The sequence below is a fragment of the Nelusetta ayraudi genome, unplaced genomic scaffold (assembly GCF_046127955.1).
Source record: "Nelusetta ayraudi isolate G7.1 ecotype Tasmania unplaced genomic scaffold, CSIRO-AGI_Nayr_v1 ptg000011l, whole genome shotgun sequence".
Classification (NCBI taxonomy): Eukaryota; Metazoa; Chordata; class Actinopteri; order Tetraodontiformes; family Monacanthidae; genus Nelusetta; species Nelusetta ayraudi.
The window spans coordinates 18,312,849-18,331,150 of NW_027466061.1; the positions used below are offsets into that span (position 1 = coordinate 18,312,849).

General features: G+C 40.4%; 2 protein-coding genes and 2 long non-coding RNA genes across 4 annotated transcripts; 2 read left to right on the forward strand and 2 right to left on the reverse strand.

Moving 5' to 3' along the window:
- The first annotated feature begins 2,448 nt into the window (after positions 1 to 2,448).
- higd1a (HIG1 hypoxia inducible domain family, member 1A) lies at positions 2,449 to 5,107 on the forward strand. Its single transcript, XM_076021631.1, has 4 exons — positions 2,449 to 2,608; positions 3,047 to 3,130; positions 3,829 to 3,963; positions 4,120 to 5,107. The coding sequence occupies exons 1-4, from the start codon at positions 2,464 to 2,466 to the stop codon at positions 4,179 to 4,181; spliced, it is 426 nt and encodes a 141-aa protein (XP_075877746.1). The 5' UTR covers positions 2,449 to 2,463; the 3' UTR covers positions 4,182 to 5,107.
- A 2,407-nt stretch (positions 5,108 to 7,514) lies between these two features.
- On the forward strand, positions 7,515 to 16,398 carry ccdc13 (coiled-coil domain containing 13). The gene is made up of 13 exons (XM_076021632.1): positions 7,515 to 8,676; positions 9,008 to 9,180; positions 9,303 to 9,442; positions 9,521 to 9,663; positions 9,877 to 9,948; positions 10,070 to 10,174; positions 10,280 to 10,384; positions 11,112 to 11,273; positions 11,362 to 11,538; positions 12,033 to 12,187; positions 12,390 to 12,452; positions 12,579 to 12,704; positions 13,788 to 16,398. The coding sequence occupies exons 2-13, from the start codon at positions 9,011 to 9,013 to the stop codon at positions 13,909 to 13,911; spliced, it is 1,542 nt and encodes a 513-aa protein (XP_075877747.1). The 5' UTR covers positions 7,515 to 8,676; positions 9,008 to 9,010; the 3' UTR covers positions 13,912 to 16,398.
- Positions 12,459 to 13,933, reverse strand: LOC142885291 (uncharacterized). The gene is made up of 2 exons (XR_012926275.1): positions 13,775 to 13,933; positions 12,459 to 12,693 (listed from the first exon to the last, which is right to left on the reverse strand). It is a non-coding gene; the product is annotated as an uncharacterized LOC142885291 (long non-coding RNA).
- LOC142885290 (uncharacterized) lies at positions 13,969 to 16,648 on the reverse strand. Its single transcript, XR_012926274.1, has 4 exons — positions 16,520 to 16,648; positions 14,415 to 14,578; positions 14,172 to 14,293; positions 13,969 to 14,069 (listed from the first exon to the last, which is right to left on the reverse strand). It is a non-coding gene; the product is annotated as an uncharacterized LOC142885290 (long non-coding RNA).
- Between the last annotated feature and the right edge of the window lie 1,654 nt (positions 16,649 to 18,302).

Sequence of the window (18,302 nt, forward strand, 5' to 3'; positions counted from 1 at the left end):
CATATCTGCCCCTTTATTTAAGGTAAAGATCAGATTGTCGATTACAATTAACAAATGACTCTCTTCAGTTTGCAATACTATGACATATATAGAAATGTATTGCATCTGGTTTATCTGGTTTAAGACTGCTTTTAAATGTCCCCCTATCATTAATGCTTAAATTGTCAACACAGACCGGGGTTGGTGCTTGATCAAACAGACGTTATGTAAGTGCATAATTACGTTGAGGCATCAAAGAAGAGGCGTTTGATATATTTCGTCTGGAAGGTTACACGCAAAAAAGAGAGAAACATTTGATGTTTGTCCATTAATGTTAAACTTGAGCCAGACCCCCCCCCCCCCCCAAAAAAAAAAGAGAGAAACATTTGATGTTTGTCCATTAATGTTAAACTTGAGCCAGACACCCCCCCACACACACACACACACACACACACACACACCATAATTATTATAATAAAGTTTGATAAAAGACAGCCGCGTTGAATGGCCCTTATTAGAAGAAGTGAACAGAGGCAACACGTTTTTGCAACGTGCAGCCATCAGTCCTGCTGACTCCTGTATTACGTCATACCAGAGAGTTTCGTGTGAGGCAAGAGCATTCACCGCCACCATTTAACGACTTACGATTGAAGGCGCTACACAATTTGGACGAAAATAAGGTTTTGGGTGAACGGGGTGAGGAGAGATTGGTGGGGGTTTGGGGATCCGGGGGTCCAGCCGCTTAATGCTCAGTGACAACACATCCGTATGAGATGTTATGAGACAACAGAGATTACTACCTACTTCGTCTTGCTTCATGTTGCACTAACGTTACGTTCAGGACAGATTCGCTTTTCCGTGACTTTCACCTCAGAGGTATGCTTACTCGCTTAGCCCCTCACTCCCTACTAGAATGTTTATATTTCACTGCGGTCAAGCCAGCCAACAGTGCGGAAAAAGCGTTCGAGCTAGCAGGCACTCGCTTTCTGCTTGCTTTATGTACACCGGGTATTACGGTAACTGCTAACTGCTTCGCACAATTGCAGAGGGAGAGGGAGAAGCGTGTCTCTGTACTGGATTTCAGATGATTATTTCTCAAAAATTCCGAGTTTTCACTCCATGATTCCACTGCAGGCTGCTAGTAAATCATCACAGGATGCTGCACAATAATTTTCATAAAATTCTGATGTAGCATTTCAAAATAAACTTCATCCAGAAATTGCTATTTTATTGTACTGCACTGGATTTCAGATTTTTTTTTATTTTTTATTATTATTATTATTTTTTGATATTCCGAGTTTTCACTCCATGATTACAACGCAGGCTGCTAGTACATCATTTCAGGATGCTCCACAAATTTTTTTTATGACATCTCTGATGTAGCATTTCAAAATAAAGCTCATCCAAAAATTGCCATTTCATGGTTTTACTGTACTAGATTTCTGATGATTATTTCTGGAAAATTCCGAGTTTTCACTGCATGATTCCACTGCAGGCTGCTAGTACACCTCCCCGGGATGCATCACAATAATTTTCATAAAATTCTGATGTAGCATTTCAAAATAAAGTTCATCCAAAAATGTGATTTTAATGTTTTACTGTACTGGATTTCAGATTAATATTTCTGGGAAATTCCTAGTTTTCACTCCATGATTCCGCTGCAGGCTGGTAGTACTGGATTTCAGATTTTTTTTTATTATTTTTTTTTTTTATCATCATTATTATTATTATTTTTTGATATTCCGAGTTTTCACTCCATGATTACAACGCAGGCTGCTAGTACATCATCTCAGGATGCTCCACAATAATCTTCAGACATTTCTGATGTAGCATTTCAAAATAAAGTTAATCCAAAAATGCGATTTTATGGTTTTACTGTACTGGATTTCAGATTAATTTATTTTGAAATGCTACATCAGAAATATATGAAGATTATTGTGGAGCATCCTGGGGATGTGTACTACCAGCCTGCAGTGGAATCATGGAGTAAAAACTCGGAACTTTTCAGAAATAATAATCAGAAATCCAGTACAGTAAAACAATAAAATTACATTTTTGGATGAACTTTACTTTGAAATGCTACATCTGAATTTTATGAAAATTATTGTGGAGCATCCTGGGATGATGTCCTAGCAGCCTGTGGTGGAATCATGGAGTGAAAACTCGGAATTTTCCAGAAATATTCATCTGAAATCCAGTACAGAGACACGCTTCTCCCTCCGCGAACGGAGCAGTTACCGTAATAGCTGGTGTACACGTAGCCAGCAATAAGCGAGTGTCTGCTAGCTCGAACGCTTTTTCCGTACTGTAATAATAATAATAACAATTCCCCCCTTTATTTCATACGATAAGCAGATTAAGTTGTAATTTAAAAATATTACACAAAAATATAAATAAATAAAAGTTCAACATTTGCATTCTATGTTCCTTGTCGGACATGAACGCAGCACAGCGAAGCACGTTCTGCTGACGTCACGGCAGCGGATGACAGTAGTTACCGAACATTGTCAGGGTTACATCACGTACCGGCTCCTCACTTCCTTTACCCTCGTCCCTGCCTTTAAAGACGCCTGTGTGAATTCTTCGTTGTCCATTTTCAGAGTTTTGATTAGAAACACTTCGAACTCGGGTAAGACTTTTAGACATTAGCGTTTGCGTTAGCATTCGATATAATTGGTATGGCGTAGTTGGGATTCGCGTGCTCTTACAATGTCTTCATCATGTTTTGCATTTGTGTGTTTGTTCCTGGTTGGTGTCTGTTCGGTAAACCTTAACGTTGTATTTTTGACACTGAACAAATTGAGTCCCTTTTTTGCTCTGTGTCTTCATGTGTCTCGGTCCAAACTGAATTGAATAAGGAAATGTTAACATTCGGTCTTGGTAGTCACTATATGCGTTTAACATCTGCCCTTCATGCGTAACCTCTGAGCTCGCCATGTGGTGGCTAGTTTTAGGGTATGGTATTAGCTCTGGTTAATAGTTTAAACCGTAACATATAGCTGAGTGCTTTGGTATTAACAGGACATAAAGTTGCCCTCTAAAACAAATACTTCCTCTATCTTCACAGTCAAGATGTCTTCGAATCTTTATGATGAAGAGAATGAGTCCAAGTTCCTAAGAAAGGCAAAGGAAAATCCCTTCGTGCCAGTGGGTGAGTACTTGTGCCTCAGTCCAAAGGTTATACTTTTCATGGTGTTTATTTTATTTTATTGTATTACATTTTATTACTTTTTATTACTTTTTATTTAATTATTTATTTATTTATCTATTTTTAAAGGTCCCACATTAAAGTCATCCTGAGATCATTTTTCATTGTGGACTCAATTGAAACAGTCTGATGAATTTTCAAAAACAATTATAGCACACTGCTCAACTATCTTCCTTTGGTTTTTATTGCCATATTTTGGTCAGAAAACCTTCATCAGGCATCACATAGATATGTGATGTTGCAATAAAAGGAAGAGAGTTGAGCATTGTGTGTGAGTTTTCTTCGATGTTGGTCTTACTCAGGGGTGGCACCCTTCTCCGACACACACCTCTTTTTGGGAGTGCTGTGAATTCTTTTGAAATTTGAAAAACAATTATAGCAAAAGTAAATTTTGAATTCTGAGTTCTATTAATAATAGCAGTTCTCCAGTCCAGACATGATTTCTTGTATCAATCTGGGTCTTGGGAGAGACTTGGTACAGGTATCAGTCCACATGAAACGCGGAGCCTGTGAATTGGATAAAAACACAGTGTTTAATGGCAATCTTGATTGACAGAAAACATCTGCTAAGCAACTTCTTCATATCATGATGGGACCATTAATTAGAGTGAAATGGTCTGTGTTTGGTCTGTCTTCTGTAGGGATGGCTGGATTCCTGGCCATTGTTGGGTACAGACTGATGAAGATGAGAAGCCGAGGTGACACCAAAATGTCTGTTCACCTGATCCACATGCGTGTAGCTGCCCAAGGCTTTGTGGTGGGAGCTATGACTGTTGGTGAGTTGCTGATTTTGGTTTCAATTTTGCTTTTGTTTTGTTTCACTTTTGACAAAAAAAAGAAGCTTTGTTTTTTTGCTTTTTAAACATTTATCGCTAATACTACTTTTCTTTTGGCCCATATTGTAATTTATTCTTTTGTGTCTGTATTTTCAGGTGTTCTGTATTCAATGTACAGAGACTTCTTTGCCAAACCTGCAGCAGATGCAAAGAAGTGAAAACCAAGAGATTATTTTGTAGACTGATTACCATAACTTTCCTCCCTTTTTAATGATACCCTATATGGGCGTTTGCACACAGATCCTCTGTATCACTGATCACTTCAGCACACTGCACCTCACCTCTGTTGTAAATACTCATAACCTGAAGAAATATATTAGCAGAGATGTACTGTTTTTGTTAACACAGCTTGTATATATACTACTGTCTATCCAACTGATGGGACATCTAAGCAGTATTGTTGTTCATGTTTGGTTCCCTCTACTTTCAAAGGTGTGGAATAGATATCAATGACTAGCAAATGTGATTTGAATTTTTGAATTTGGATTCAGTTGACAGTGATACTATGAGGTAATCTGATTTGAAAACATTTTTCTTTACTGTTATTTTTTTTCTTTTGATATTATTTTATCATCTCTGACTAGACTCAATACTGTGTGTACTGAAGAACCTTTTGCCAAATTGTTGACATTCGTACCTTTGGCTCATCCAAATGCCTCAATTCTTTCAAATAATTACATCATTATAAGAGTGCAACTGTTTGAGTTTTATGCCATGTCTGTCACACACCCTGGACTATTATTGCTGTCTGATTGAAGTGAAATGGGTATTAGGTGGGTTTGACTGTGTTATGTTTTTGAGGGTCCAACCTTTCACCAGTCACTTCAGGGGTGGCATTCAAAACCTGAATTAGACTCAGTGAGGCTGTGTTGTCGAGTCACTGACAAGCAGTTATCCAGTAGTTGCTTTGATATGTTTTGCTAGATGCCGTGCTTAGTTATTTACATTTTTGCGTGTCGATGTAAAAAAAAAAACATATGCATATATACATATGTATATTTTTAAAGGTTGGTGTCTATGTTTCCTCTGGGAATAAATCATGCCAGTCTTGTAATAATAAAGTTTTTGCTTAAAGTCTGATCAACATTGACTGAAAAGTTCATTTGACTCTCGTATTGTTTTTTTTTTTAAGTCTCCCTGTTCTCGGATTCCTGTGACACTGCACAGCACCCTACTGGTGAAAAGGGAACCTTGTGGCAAAAAAAAACAAAAAAAAAACACTATGAAAATTTAATTTTTAGGAAAATTTTAACGTTTACAGCCGATATAAAGATATGATGTGACAGAAAAGTAGGTGTAAGAGCCATATTTATTACTCGGGACTGAGCCCCAGCGCAGACATACTCTAACTTTTATTTTGTTCTCTTGTTTATATGCTAAGCCAGTACGGGGCTGTATTGGGTCAGTTCAGGCTGTTTATTTAACCCAGGTGTACCTGGCAGCAGGTGTTGTGCTGATTGGAAGCAAACAGTTTTCGACTGTGCCCCGTGAGTTGGGTAGATCGTCTTTCGGTTTGCTATTTTTGTTACTGCAACTGCAATATTCTGAGTTATCGTTATGGTTCATGTCCCGGTGGTTTGAGTTATTGTTGTGAGTCATGGAAATAAACCGCCGCAATATCGTAAAACTTAACTTCCGTCTGCTGATGTTTCTTAGCGCACTGGGCGCACGTCAAAACAAAACACAGTCGCAACCATAGTAGTGGCACAACAAAGGGGCTTTTGCCACTGCAGTAGGTTAACATTTTTTGTATTATGATTTTGTACTATGAAGAAATGCCAACTCTTACTTGATGGGCCTTTGTTTTTACTTACACTTACGAAAGAAGATGTTCATAGTGTTAGAGAGGAATTAACAACATCATAAATGGAGTCTCCAAATGCAGTGTTTGCGATGTCTCAAGTGCCACAAGATGAAAATCTAAATGAGTCGCATTAGGAGTTTCAAATGACCTTCGTTCTCAGCAGATCTTCTAAATATTTGTGCAAATGACTGACATCCTGTATGGTTATGATTGGTTCCCTTGGGAGATCTGCTTTCAGATGCAAGAAAATTGCAAGAGCTTCGTGCATTTCTGGTCTCCTGGTCATCCGCTGGCTTTTAGTAGTAATGGTTATGCTATACTTGAAAATCTGTACAACACACGCACTTAACTGCTCCTCTAAGTAAGTTGCCAATTAATATTTCTATAAGGTATAAAGACTAGCAAATTTCTTTTTTTTTTTTAAATCAAAGTATTTTCTGTCAGTTTTTTGTTCTTTTGGACCAAAATCTTTCACTCAGTGCATTACAGCATATAGTCAATTGTAAGCTGTTTTTAGTACCACCAGATTTCAGGTATACTGTTAAGTGCATGGCGTGGGAGCTAAAAAAAAAAAAAAAAAAAAAACGCACACTAAAGGACATACTCAAAACATACCCCAAGATACAGATTTGGGAAACATATACCCAACTTTACGCAATTTTCAAGGAGTATGAAGTTTGCAAAGGTAGGTTGTAAAAATGAAATTCCTCTCTTAAAAAAAAAAGATGTCACAATAACTCACAGCCTTATGACCACATTGTGCAGGACAAAGGTGGTGAGATCAAGTCAAGAAGATGAGTCATTCTCGAAGATTCAAATATTTTCCTTACTTGTCACATGTTTCCCTAATTCTGTGTGAATTAGGGAAAGACTTAAGTCTCTATCCTCCTGATACCTTGGATTTCTTATTATCCCCATCACTCCAACAACTGGACAAATCTCCATTCTTTCTCACTAAATGAATGTTTTTTAAGGAAGGAGAATTTTCAAAACTTAAGTCGAGCCTAGCAACCCATAAAATCATGTTACTGTTTTTCTCTTTAGGACCTATCCCACCACTCCTATCAAATAAAAAAAAATTCCTCTTACTGTGTTGCAACCTTCATAAATGGCCACACCCTGAGAAGCCATCTTAACAGGGAAGGAACTGTACAAACATCGTGTGGCAATTTTCTTTCTTCTAAAATAAATGGTCATTGTGAAATACGAAACAGAGGTACGCTATGAGTTGCACAATATATGTCAGATTCCATGATGAACTGTGGTACTGTGCTTATCAAATACTTTGATGATATACTAATAGTTGATTGGATGGAGTCTTTCAAAAGATTGCAGGAAGCGTATTGTATATTCCATTAGTACACACATTAGTAGGTGACTTGTGGAGTATTGCGCTCCCATGTGGCCAGCACAGATAATACACGTTTGTTTTTTTCCCTTTAAGCAGCAGAATTTAATATCTTAGCACAAACAAAGTGATTCTGACCATCGCTTAGAGGAAGAGGAATAAATCTTTAATAGAAAACATTCCTTTCAGTTCAGTTAGTTTCGACTATCATTTTACATATAAAATCAAAAGCTCTTGTCACTGAATATTAACAGCGATTAATATTCAAATGTTCAAAGTTCCAAAACTAGACATTAAATCCAAATTTAAGTCTTTCAGACCTTTGTCGGTCCCGCGAGATCTTCTCCATGAGTCGATTGCTGTTGCGATGGTTACAAATATAGCGTCTCCTGTGCCAAACAAGTCGCCCCTGCATTTGGACTGCGTGATTATTCCTGTCGTTTCGGCATGTCTCTTGTTACGGTTACGTTGACTTCCTCTTTTCAAAATAAGAAGACAAGTAAACTCGCAGCTCCTTTTCTTTTAGCAAAAACGAATCAAAACATAATCAAAAAGATACACGGCATTTTCGAGGCATCATAACCCTTAGAGTAATCCTTGCAAACAAATTTTGGATTAGTATCATTTGTAAAACTATATTGTATTAAACCATGGAATATTTTAGTCAGGTTTTTATGCCGGACTAAGTATTAAAAAGTTGAAACTGAAGACGAACTAATTATGTTCTTAAACAACTTTACCAGTGTCAATATTATTCTGTTTGTGAATATTTTATTTTCAAAGTCATCAAGTAAATCTTCTGTAAAGATTAAATAGGCGACACCAATAGCAATGAATTATTTTGAAATTTGTATTTTGCCCTTCCTCAAAAGTATGCCTTATGCGCATAGAGCGATGTACCAACACACCGTATTCAGTTTCAGGTCAATAAGGATATTAGTTGGGTCATAGTTCCTTTAATCAGTTATGGATCAAAGTTGTGAATTTGTCTACCAGATTAAAGTTTCATTCGTCTTGGTTCTACATATTAACGTGCACTTCATCCAACCCACATGTATAATTTTAAAATATTGCTTTATTTACTTTTTATCTCCACTGGATCAGGTCATAATGGTTGTTCACCGAACACTCTGGTAGATCTTATTTTGAAGACCTGACGGGAAAATGTGTTGACATTTCCAATGCCCTTTTAATAACCACATTAGTTGTTTCAGAGGTTAAAAAAAATACAACCAACATAGTGTTAGTCTATCTAGTCAGACAAGGGATCTACGAGTCCTCTCACATCTGTAAAGAAAACGAAAAAAAATCAAGAAGATCTTGATGGGAAAGTCGCTAATACGGCACGCTAACAGGATGTGACGTGGATATGAATGTACCACAAAGGAAAGAATACGGACGCACCTAAGTATTGGAACTACTTGTTTGACTGTCGAAGACCGCGACGGGAAACTCGAGCAAAAACAGATATTCTCTCTGCAAGTGCCACGCTTGAATAAACGTAAGATCACATTTTTCCCCTCCTCAGCCTAATGAACGTATGCTGCTCTATACAGAGTCGGATGACAAAACACACTATAACTGAAAGAAGCTTAACAAAGCCCTAAATGCAGTTTTGAGAAGCCATTGAGAAAATGGTGGAGTCAGCGTTTTAGTAGATCCATCCATCTCCTGTAACTGCTTGTCTTGCAGGGCACATCCAATGTAAACTGTCCCGAGGTGACCTTTATCGAACAATGCCACGGCACGCTGTTCAAATCCAGAGAAATGCTTAAAAGTTGCTTCTACTGTCACTTCTTTTCAACAACAAAGTGTTGCTTTCTTCACTGTAGACCATGGAGAGAGATGATGGCCTGGACAATTTCCGACTTCAGGTCCAATTGGTAATGAAACAGCTTGAGCAGAGGAAACATGAAAAGAGCAAGGAAAAGAAGGGAGCTGCAAAGGGCAATGTTAAAGTACCTCAGGATGACATGGATGTGCAGGCAGGCACTTTAAACAATAGGTGAGTCTTTACAAGGTTGAGATACTGACATGAAAGAGGATGTTTCTTTTTGTGACTGCTTCAATTGTTTTGCAATATAACAAGTGCCTTTGCTTCCTTTAACTTTTGTCAAAACTCTCTAGTCGGCAGGTAGAGGATTTGCTGGACCAGGTGAGGGAGCTTAAGGATGTAAACAGTCGTCTTTTCAAACTTGTGAGCGACAAAGATTTCGAGATTAGACGTCTGAAGAAGAAAATAGAGGAAGATCAAATAGCTCTGGCAGGTACGTCACCACCGATTCCACTTACTTCTTGGATGGTATCGTATGCCAGACAACTTTCTCATCTTCTCACCTGTTTAGGTGCAGCAGGGTTTGCGGGGGACGTGGCAGCCACCAAGATCGTCGAGCTGTCCAAAAAGAACAGAGAGCTGAGTGCTGAGATTGAACAGGAAAAGACCAAATCCAAGCAAAATGCCAAGAAAGTCAAAGAGCTTGAGAAAGAGGTAAAAATTATTCATGTGATGTTAAAAAATGTTGTAATAAATATGGAAAAAGTAAAAAAAAAAAACTGCCATAAGCCTGATGTGCATTTACTTAGTTAACCACCCCTCTCCTAGATCTTACTTGAACATTGCTTGTGCTTTGCTAGATGAATTAGCAACAAAATAATGTTCTAAATACATTTATTGTGCAATAAGTGCAGCTTCTGTTTACAGCTTCAGGCTGCATTATTGCTCGCTCCACCTGGACAGAAGGTTGAGACGAGGACACATAGCCAGCGGTCAGAGGTAAGCGGTAAACACTATCAGTATTTATACGCACTTTCATTTTTCTTCTGTCCTCCTTAACAATCACCTTAACAATTGCAACTCAATTTGACTCACTGCCGACCCTTTACAAAAAATTCAGGAGAACCCGGTGGTGCTGGAAAAATTAGCCGCTGCTGAACTGAAAGTGGCTGAGTACCGTAACCACGTTCAGTCTGTCAAACAGGAGTTAAAAGTAGCTCACAAGGTAATGTTTCTTTCCTCTTTGGTGTCTTGCTGTCTTACCATTACCCTCTCAAATGATCAGTGATGACCTGCTTCTGAAAACACATTTTGCCAACCATGGTTGCAGGTTTTGATCAGCGAGGTTGGAGAGGAGGTCAACATTCAACAACTGCTTAGCAGCCCAGGGAGCTTTAGGGGTCGCTCCCAGCAGATCCTGGCTCTAAAGACGAGGGCAAGTGTCATGATCTTCTACATGACGCTTCTAAAGTCCGGATTAACCTTTTTGAATGACACATCAACTGGTGGGAAGAATGACTGTCGTTCACCCCATATTGAAATTCCACTACGTTTGCTATTGACGTCGATGAAGGCTCTGTTCGCAATTTGTAACCCACATAATCGCTGTGGACGTTCATGGATGGAAAGAATCTCATCCAGTGAATGTCTACAGTAGTCATCCAATCCAAGAAAAAAAGAAATTGAGCAAAATCTTTACATGTTTTCTTGCTACTTGTGTGGTGTCATCAAATAAGGATGATCCATGTTTTTTTTCCACCCAAAATAACCCACTATCAAGAAAACATGCACAAAATCACAGAGTGTGAAACAAACGCTCTATATTGAAATCAACATATTCTCCTTTATTATGTACGGAACCATTAAAAAACAATGACTTGACACAGGTAGCAGTACAGAGGTCCTCTGACTCTCAATTAGTCCACTGCAACTTCTGGGAGCATGTTGTGTTCTTGTAGAACAGCATCTGCTCAAACAGCACGAACACCACATGTAATTGGTGAATTGTTTCATTTAGAAAACTCTATTTAACTAGTTACCTATTTGAGGAAAAGGAGCTGATATAAACAAAGCTTCTCAGGGTGAATTTGGCTTTTTCTTTTTTTTTTTTTTTGGGCTATCCCTTTATTTCGACATTCTCACAAACATACGTTTCGCAACAGGTGCGAGATCTTGAGCAGCAGCTCAAGGAGCAGCGGCAGCCAAGTGTCCAGAGCATTGAGGGTGAGTCTCTGAGCTCAGTGCTCCTTCAGAGGACCCCTCCTCGGGAAAAGAACCTGAGCCACATCCGCAACATCAGGAAGGAGAAGAGAGAGGCCTTGGAGGTACATTTTCTTGCTCTTTTCTTTCCAGTATAAAAGCACTGAAATTTGACTCTGATAATGGACTGTGATCTCCTACATGCGAACCCAGAGGATCTCAGTAGACTATGAAGCCCTACTGAAAGAGCACGAGGATGTGAAGAAGAAACTGGATGCCTCAAAAGCCCGAAACAAATACCTGTCTACTGAAATCAAGACCTTGAAGAGTCAGATCTCAGACCTGCTGGTGAAGAGTAAGCACGACGATGAACTGGTGGATGCTCTGCTCGTAAGTCAATTTGGTATTTTTCTTTTGCTCTAATGAAAATGCTATTCAGCCAGAAACATATTCCGGCACGTTACCTGCTTGATAACGCTGGTTCCTCTGGCAGGTGCCAAACACTGTCTTCACAGCAGCCATTTTGGGTCTGTACTTGTGTTTCTAGCGGTCAATCAGAGCTGTGGTCCAATCAGATCAAAAATAGTCACTGTGCTTCTCATCAGTCTCATTTTTTCCTAGAACTTTACCCCATGTCTTTATTTAGCGTCTTTGTCATTTCTTTATTCAAGTATCTTTTTAGATTTAGATTACTTACCATCTGCAGTAATGGCGCTTTCCCAGGCCCCGACAGTTCTTCCCTGTGTGTCACCTGGCAAAGGTCATGAGGGGTTCGTGTTCGACAAACAGCAACAAACAAAACAGGAATTTCACATTGTTGTCTTAACACGCTCCCCCCCCCCCACCCGCCTATCCTCACAAACCCCCCCGCCCACCCAACTCAGAAGCAGCAGTCGCAGATGCAGGAGATGCTGAGGCAGCTCAGCCAGCAGCAGCAGAGAGTCCAGAGCAACACAGAAACTGTGCACATGGTCACGAGTTGCAGTGCAAGATCTCCTCCTGAAGAGGGAGACATGAGCAAGCAGACAGCATCCTCATGGTAGGAGCGCCAGCAATGGCACTGTGAAATGACTGTGGCAACTGACTCAATCACTGACTCAACTGAATGGAGGTGAAACTGCTGCTGACTGGTTGTCCTGGATTTTGATACATCCTACGTAATGAGTTGAAGGCTCCAAAATTTCAAGATTTTGAAACTTTGGTTTATTCTGTGAGTTCTTTTCCGTTTTTTCACCCAACAGCACCGTTTTCAAACACGGTCACAAACAAATGCAGCCTTCTGCAGGCAACAACGCAAAAACAAGGTGAGAAGAGGTCAACTTACCTTTTATTTTCCCTTTAAGCACACATCTATCCACAGACACACTGCGCACATCAAATGTCTCCCAATAAATTAACAAGTGACAAGTGACATGCCCTCGCATTTGCAGGAGTCCATCAAAATGTCCTCAATGTTCTGCTGATGTGAGCGGCCTGATCAACCAGTGTGATGAGTTCAGGCTCTTGAGTGAAGAGAAGGACAGACTCTTCGAACTGGTCAACTTCCTGCAGACAAAGTACTGTGTTTTTCAATTTTGGATATTATATTCATTTTACTTGGTATATTGGAGAAGATTCAAACCAAAAGTAAGCAGTGAATATGTTTCGCCCAACTTATCATTGAAGGTCAATTAAATATTGACAGCTGGTATCATAAAAGTCAAATCATGTCAGGATTTCTACATGATGCATAGATACATGCATTCCCGCCCAGGGCCAGTAATGAACTTGAAAGAATTTCCTTTTTTCATAAATTATTTATATTTAAAGTGTCATTTCAAAACCTTCCTAGAGAACATATGCTTCACTTAAAGGGAGGCCCAGTATTCTGAAAGCATTGGAGTATTGGAATGAAATGGGGGGGCAATGTAGGTGTAGTCTGAAGGCACTTAATTGATATGTTTCTTTCACTAATAATATAAATGATATATTTACAGAAAGCACATACCAGAACATGGCCAATCGATCTATAGAAAACGGATTAACATTGATATTGCTTTGACTCACAACAGCTGCACTGTTCATGTTTTTTTTTTTTTTACTCATAAGCAAGGAATCTGACTCAGATGTGTTGAAACGAAGTATCAAAAATATACAAAGAATAAGAATCAGGAAAGAATATTCATATCTACAAGGAAGTGGTATCTAGTACTACTTGTTTAGAATTAGATGCTGCTTGCACACTGGGCTATAGATAAGCATTCATAATCAGTATTCATAACCTTAAGTCATCTGTTCACGGCACGTGTCCGTTCACCGCCGCATGGATCATGACTTCCTGAGCCTCTGAGGTATGTTTGTTCAAGGTATTACATTTCAGCTCAATATTAAATATACACTGAAACCAAGGTAGTCTGACAAACAGCCTATAGCTGAAAGTCATGTATGTCATTTGTAGTCACATACAGCAGAAATCAATGCATTCCAAGTAACTCCTCTGCCAACACCATTGATTTTATCTGCTGTTCTCTCTCTTTGTCTCTTTCTCAATCTCTCTCTCCCTTTTTCTCTCTCTGTCTCTCACACACACACGCCCACAAGTGAAGTGATGCGGCTGTGGATAAGCCTGGCATTTGTGTGACCTCACTTTTGTCTTGCAGGGATAAAGAGATGAACAGGAGGCTTCAGGAGGCTGAGCAGAAGTACCGGGAGGAGCGTGGCAGGATGGTGCTCCTGGAACAAACACTGGAGAATATGAATCTGGACTCAAACAAAGGGCAGTGACAAAGAAATGTGACAGGATGGACCGACGATGTCAAGCAGAAACACAACAGATACAACCGTTTACTCGATCCCCTCCCGCTGCAAATACCCTGGATGGCAGCTTGAAGCCACTCTGTCTTGCCTGTGTGATTTCTGCGTGTGGCTTTTTTTTTCTGCGGCTGAAAATAAGCAAAAATGTTCTTTTAATAATGACATCAATTAGCAGCATATGACAGACATGGGCTTGCGTGGCGGCGGGCACACTGCCTGCGAGCTCTAACCTGTGCGTTGGGACTGTGGAGGCATGTTCGTGTTGCTCCCATGACTGCTTCTATAGCTGGGGGAAAGGCGAGGCGCCGAGGGCACTGCTGAAGAGCACTCTCCACCGTGACCTGTGGCTCTACTGTGACGTGATGAGACAAGTCAAGCATGTTTCACTGCAGGCTCCGTGACAGCCTGCGGCAACACACTAACCAGGGGAAGTGGCCGGTCCACGCTTTGCTTCGCGTCCAGCTGCGACCTACCTTTTCCTGTCACACGGGACAAACAAGCAGCCTTCAGGAAAAGTGGCTCGCCTGCGCAGCCTCTCCCACTTCTTGGTCCCAGTCCGAATGCACCCAAGGCAGGTTGGCTGAGGGTGCCTTTCTGTGCACGGCTGTGTCGAGGTCAAGAGCTTTTCAGCGCGTCCCTGATGGCAAACGACGAGCGTGATTGCAGAGATGTGTCCCCTGCCCCACACGCACGCGCTTGTTGTTTTATGAATGTCAGGGCAACGTTCTATTAAATCGGATGGCATTAAGCCAGTTAGAGCATCACAGTTTAAGTGCCCAAAATGTGTATTTTTGAGAATGCGCTGCAGCTGAGTCATGCAGATTTTAACCTAGGATATCAGCTTTAACTGCAGTGGATTCCATAGTGAGTTTACATAATGTGTAAAGAGGTGGGAGGTCAAGATGTTGCTACTTGCTGTGGAAAACTGAGGGTAAAGTCCTGGGCAATACTACAGGGCAAATCTGGACTGCTACTGATGAAATTAGCATGGGCGCAGCTGTAGCAGCAATTAATCAGAAATGGCATTTTTCAATTGGATAACATAGCAGAGCATGGCGTCTAGCTATGGGCCAGTGACAGTTGGAGTTTGGTCTGCCTCAAGGTGATGGCTTGCCAAATCACCTTCCAAGTTTTGCCTTTGAAAATGTTTTTTGTGGGCTCTTTACAAGATGGATAAGCGAGTAAATCAAGTGCACGGGGGACGATCCATTTCGCCTTCCAAAGTAACATGTTCACAATTTCTATAAAATAAGACATCAATTATCAATAAACGCAGTGCATTATTTATCTGACATTTTAAATAAAGGCCCATTGTTTGCCAGAATGGCTGTGATCCACGTCTATTTTTTTTATTTTTTATTTCAGTTTATCTTGGATCCAAAGGGTTGTACATAAACGTGTGACGGGCCAACCTAAATACTGCGCACCCCAGTTTAGTTCCTCAGGACTTCAATATTCATTTTAAACATTACGCCTAATCATTTCTGACTTGGAACCAGCTACGTGGGATTTGTGGTTGAAAATGAATGCCGACATAACTGAACAAACTCGCACTGTAGATCCTTTTCTAGTCCCCAGAGCACGCTGAGCGCGCAGGCCTTCCAGCGTGTCGCTTTAATGTTGTCTTAATGCAAAGGTCGACCTAGTGGGAGGAGCTTTCACATTCACGCCAGACTCCGGGTTATTTTGCCGCGATGTGACCGCGAGGATTTCAACGGAACCCTCCCCTCCCCCTCTCTTATCCTCTCCCTCCACATCACGCCTAATTTAAAACCATGGCTGAGTTAGTGTACTGCTTCAAATACCGCACTATTTCTTCCAGGACCCAGTGGGAGATTGGCAGGTCCCCACTGGACCCAGCAAGAAAGTGCCACAAGACAAAAATATCAAGAGTTTGGACGCAATGAAGAAAGCCTTTATGCCCTGAGCAACAAAAAACGTCTTGTTGTCAGGTACCTCCTGGACTGAAAGTGAGGCACCCCTAATGTAGCAGGCTGAGATGTGTCATTGGACGAGCTGATGAGATACCTGCAGCTTTACGCTACATATACATGGCTCGCAAGACTGCTAAGTATGCATTAAATGACAACGTGCGTCAGAAAGGGTGCTGAAGGAGCAAATGCTTGTCACGGTTGTGAACTGCTTCCGCATTCAGGAAGATATTTGGCTATGTTCTATTATTTAGATGTCAATGGGGCAAGACATCTCATGTAAAATGAAACAAGTGTGTGCATAAAAAAATGATTTATCGTCATTTTAAATGCAAGATTGAAAAAAAAGCAAGCTAAAATACTGGCATTTTATAAATATATAAAGGCCGCTGCAGCTTTTGGTTCATTTTAAAATTTCATAACCATAAAACAGTCAAAAGTTGTCAGAGACTAATATGTCTACTCTTGTGGATGTGAGTAATTAAGAGTGTCATCACTTGCAAATAAATGACTTGAAACCAAACAATTTTGATATTCTTTTATGTAGCTGTATTACGCAGAGAGGTGTAGATTTATTCCAAAATGCCCAATAACCCACCAAACCAAACACAAACTTATGTAAACACAGCATACGTAAACAGCCTCACCTATTTGTCATTCCAGCTTTGAATGACTCCTTTCTCCATCCTTCTCCTCAGAGGTATTCCCTCGTTCTGGACCAATGCTTCCTGCAGACCATTGACTGGATCCAGAAACTAAAGTAAATAGTGGAGCTGTGAACGCAGAGGTTAAAGTTAGCCATCAGTATATGAGGGGTCTGTGAACTTTCCTCAGGCCAGAAAACGGTTTGTACCTCTATGAGTCCATTCATCTACCAGCGCCTCTCATTTACATGTAATGGAAAGAAAATAAACAGCGGAGCGCTAATGTGCTCATTTACAGTAAGTTGAAATAAAGTCATTTGCTGTTATCTTTTCTAATACAGAGCAGAACCACTGTCAGGCACCATTTCTGAAGTTAAATGGTGAAATGACATTTTGTCAGATCTTTTTTCCTTAATTTTTTGAAACAGCATCTAATGGTAGCAAAGTAGTGCAAACAATATCACTGTTAATCCTTGCTTTTTTCATATAGTATCTTTCCTATAGCAGCTAAGATGTGAGGCTAAATTAAAATATAAATAAATCACAAAACCCAGAGTGGATCCATTTTTCTGGGCCTCTGTATCAACATGGTTTCACAATGTGGCCACCATCTTATAAGCTATCCGACTCGGAGAGAGAAATGCATATTTTAGCAAATGAAAACAGAACTATCTTTAATTTATCTAACTAAAAACAAACATGTATTTTTTTGTATTCAACTTACTGTCACGAGATCCCATTGAAAGGCTGTGCTCTGAGCCTTAATATGTTGTAATTGAATGCCCACACCTGCTTTGCCACTAAGCCATTACTCTTGAGTAGAGGTTAAATAGAATTGCACTCTACGTCCTGCTTGATTCAATCGTACCATCTCCAGGCGACACACAACGATGATGTTCCGCAGGAAAAATCATCTCAGTTTTGCATTTTACTGAACACGTGCACTGTTAATGCAGCAGCTGAATGGATTTACCATCAAAACTGGAGGGAGCAGGATGTTTGACCCGCTGGCCATGCCATCTGTGTACGCTGTCAGTTGTGCAAATATCGGTCCACAATTCAGCTCAAGAGGGTGGCTCAGTGGCCGTAGGTCGATCTGACACGACATGTGTGCGTGGGTATCGATATTTCGCTCACGAACACAATCCACTAATCTTAACCTTACCTGATTACCGGAAAAAAAATGTATGACATTCCAGCTGAGCCAGGATGACACTGTGGACGCTGGTTTGATGCTCCATGTATGAGCAGAAATGCGTCAGGCTTTATTTATTTTGTCCCCGCCATCAATGATTAACACTTGACAGGCCCGTGCAGTGAAATATGAATAAAACAAACCCATGAAGCGCTTCAGATATCATGTTTTTTTGATTGTTTTATGCCAGCCGCTGCCTCCTCAGCAGCTCTTCTACAGTTTCTTTCTCTGTCTGTCTGTTGTGCAGCCAGACACAACCAGCTTACTGATCCTCTCGCCCACCCACTTCACACGGGGCATCGATGGCTCCAAGCATGTTTCTTCTATCACATAGAATCTAGCTCAGCAGATCGTAATGGGGGCAAAAATGTCAGACCCTCACAATTTTGTCCCACCGCATAAAGCTTTTTGACTGCCTGCATTAAAATCACACAAGTGCCGAGGCGTTCAGCATTTGGGGCTGGGAGACGCTACACGTACTGCCGACAAACCACTTAGAGGTTCAGGGTGAGTCACATTGAGGACATAGTGCAATAGAATTGGGTTTCTGACACAGCTTGACAATTGTAATACTTTCAGTCAATCACAATA

Coding starts and splice junctions, on each gene's coding strand:
- higd1a (XM_076021631.1), top strand. CDS start 2,464: ATGACAGTAGTTACCGAACATTGTCAGGGTTACATCACGTACCGGCTC. Junction 2,609..3,046: donor TAGAAACACTTCGAACTCGG/GTAAGACTTTTA, acceptor CTATCTTCACAG/TCAAGATGTCTTCGAATCTT. Junction 3,131..3,828: donor AAATCCCTTCGTGCCAGTGG/GTGAGTACTTGT, acceptor TGTCTTCTGTAG/GGATGGCTGGATTCCTGGCC.
- ccdc13 (XM_076021632.1), top strand. CDS start 9,011: ATGGAGAGAGATGATGGCCTGGACAATTTCCGACTTCAGGTCCAATTG. Junction 11,539..12,032: donor AACTGGTGGATGCTCTGCTC/GTAAGTCAATTT, acceptor CACCCAACTCAG/AAGCAGCAGTCGCAGATGCA. Junction 12,453..12,578: donor GGCAACAACGCAAAAACAAG/GTGAGAAGAGGT, acceptor TCGCATTTGCAG/GAGTCCATCAAAATGTCCTC.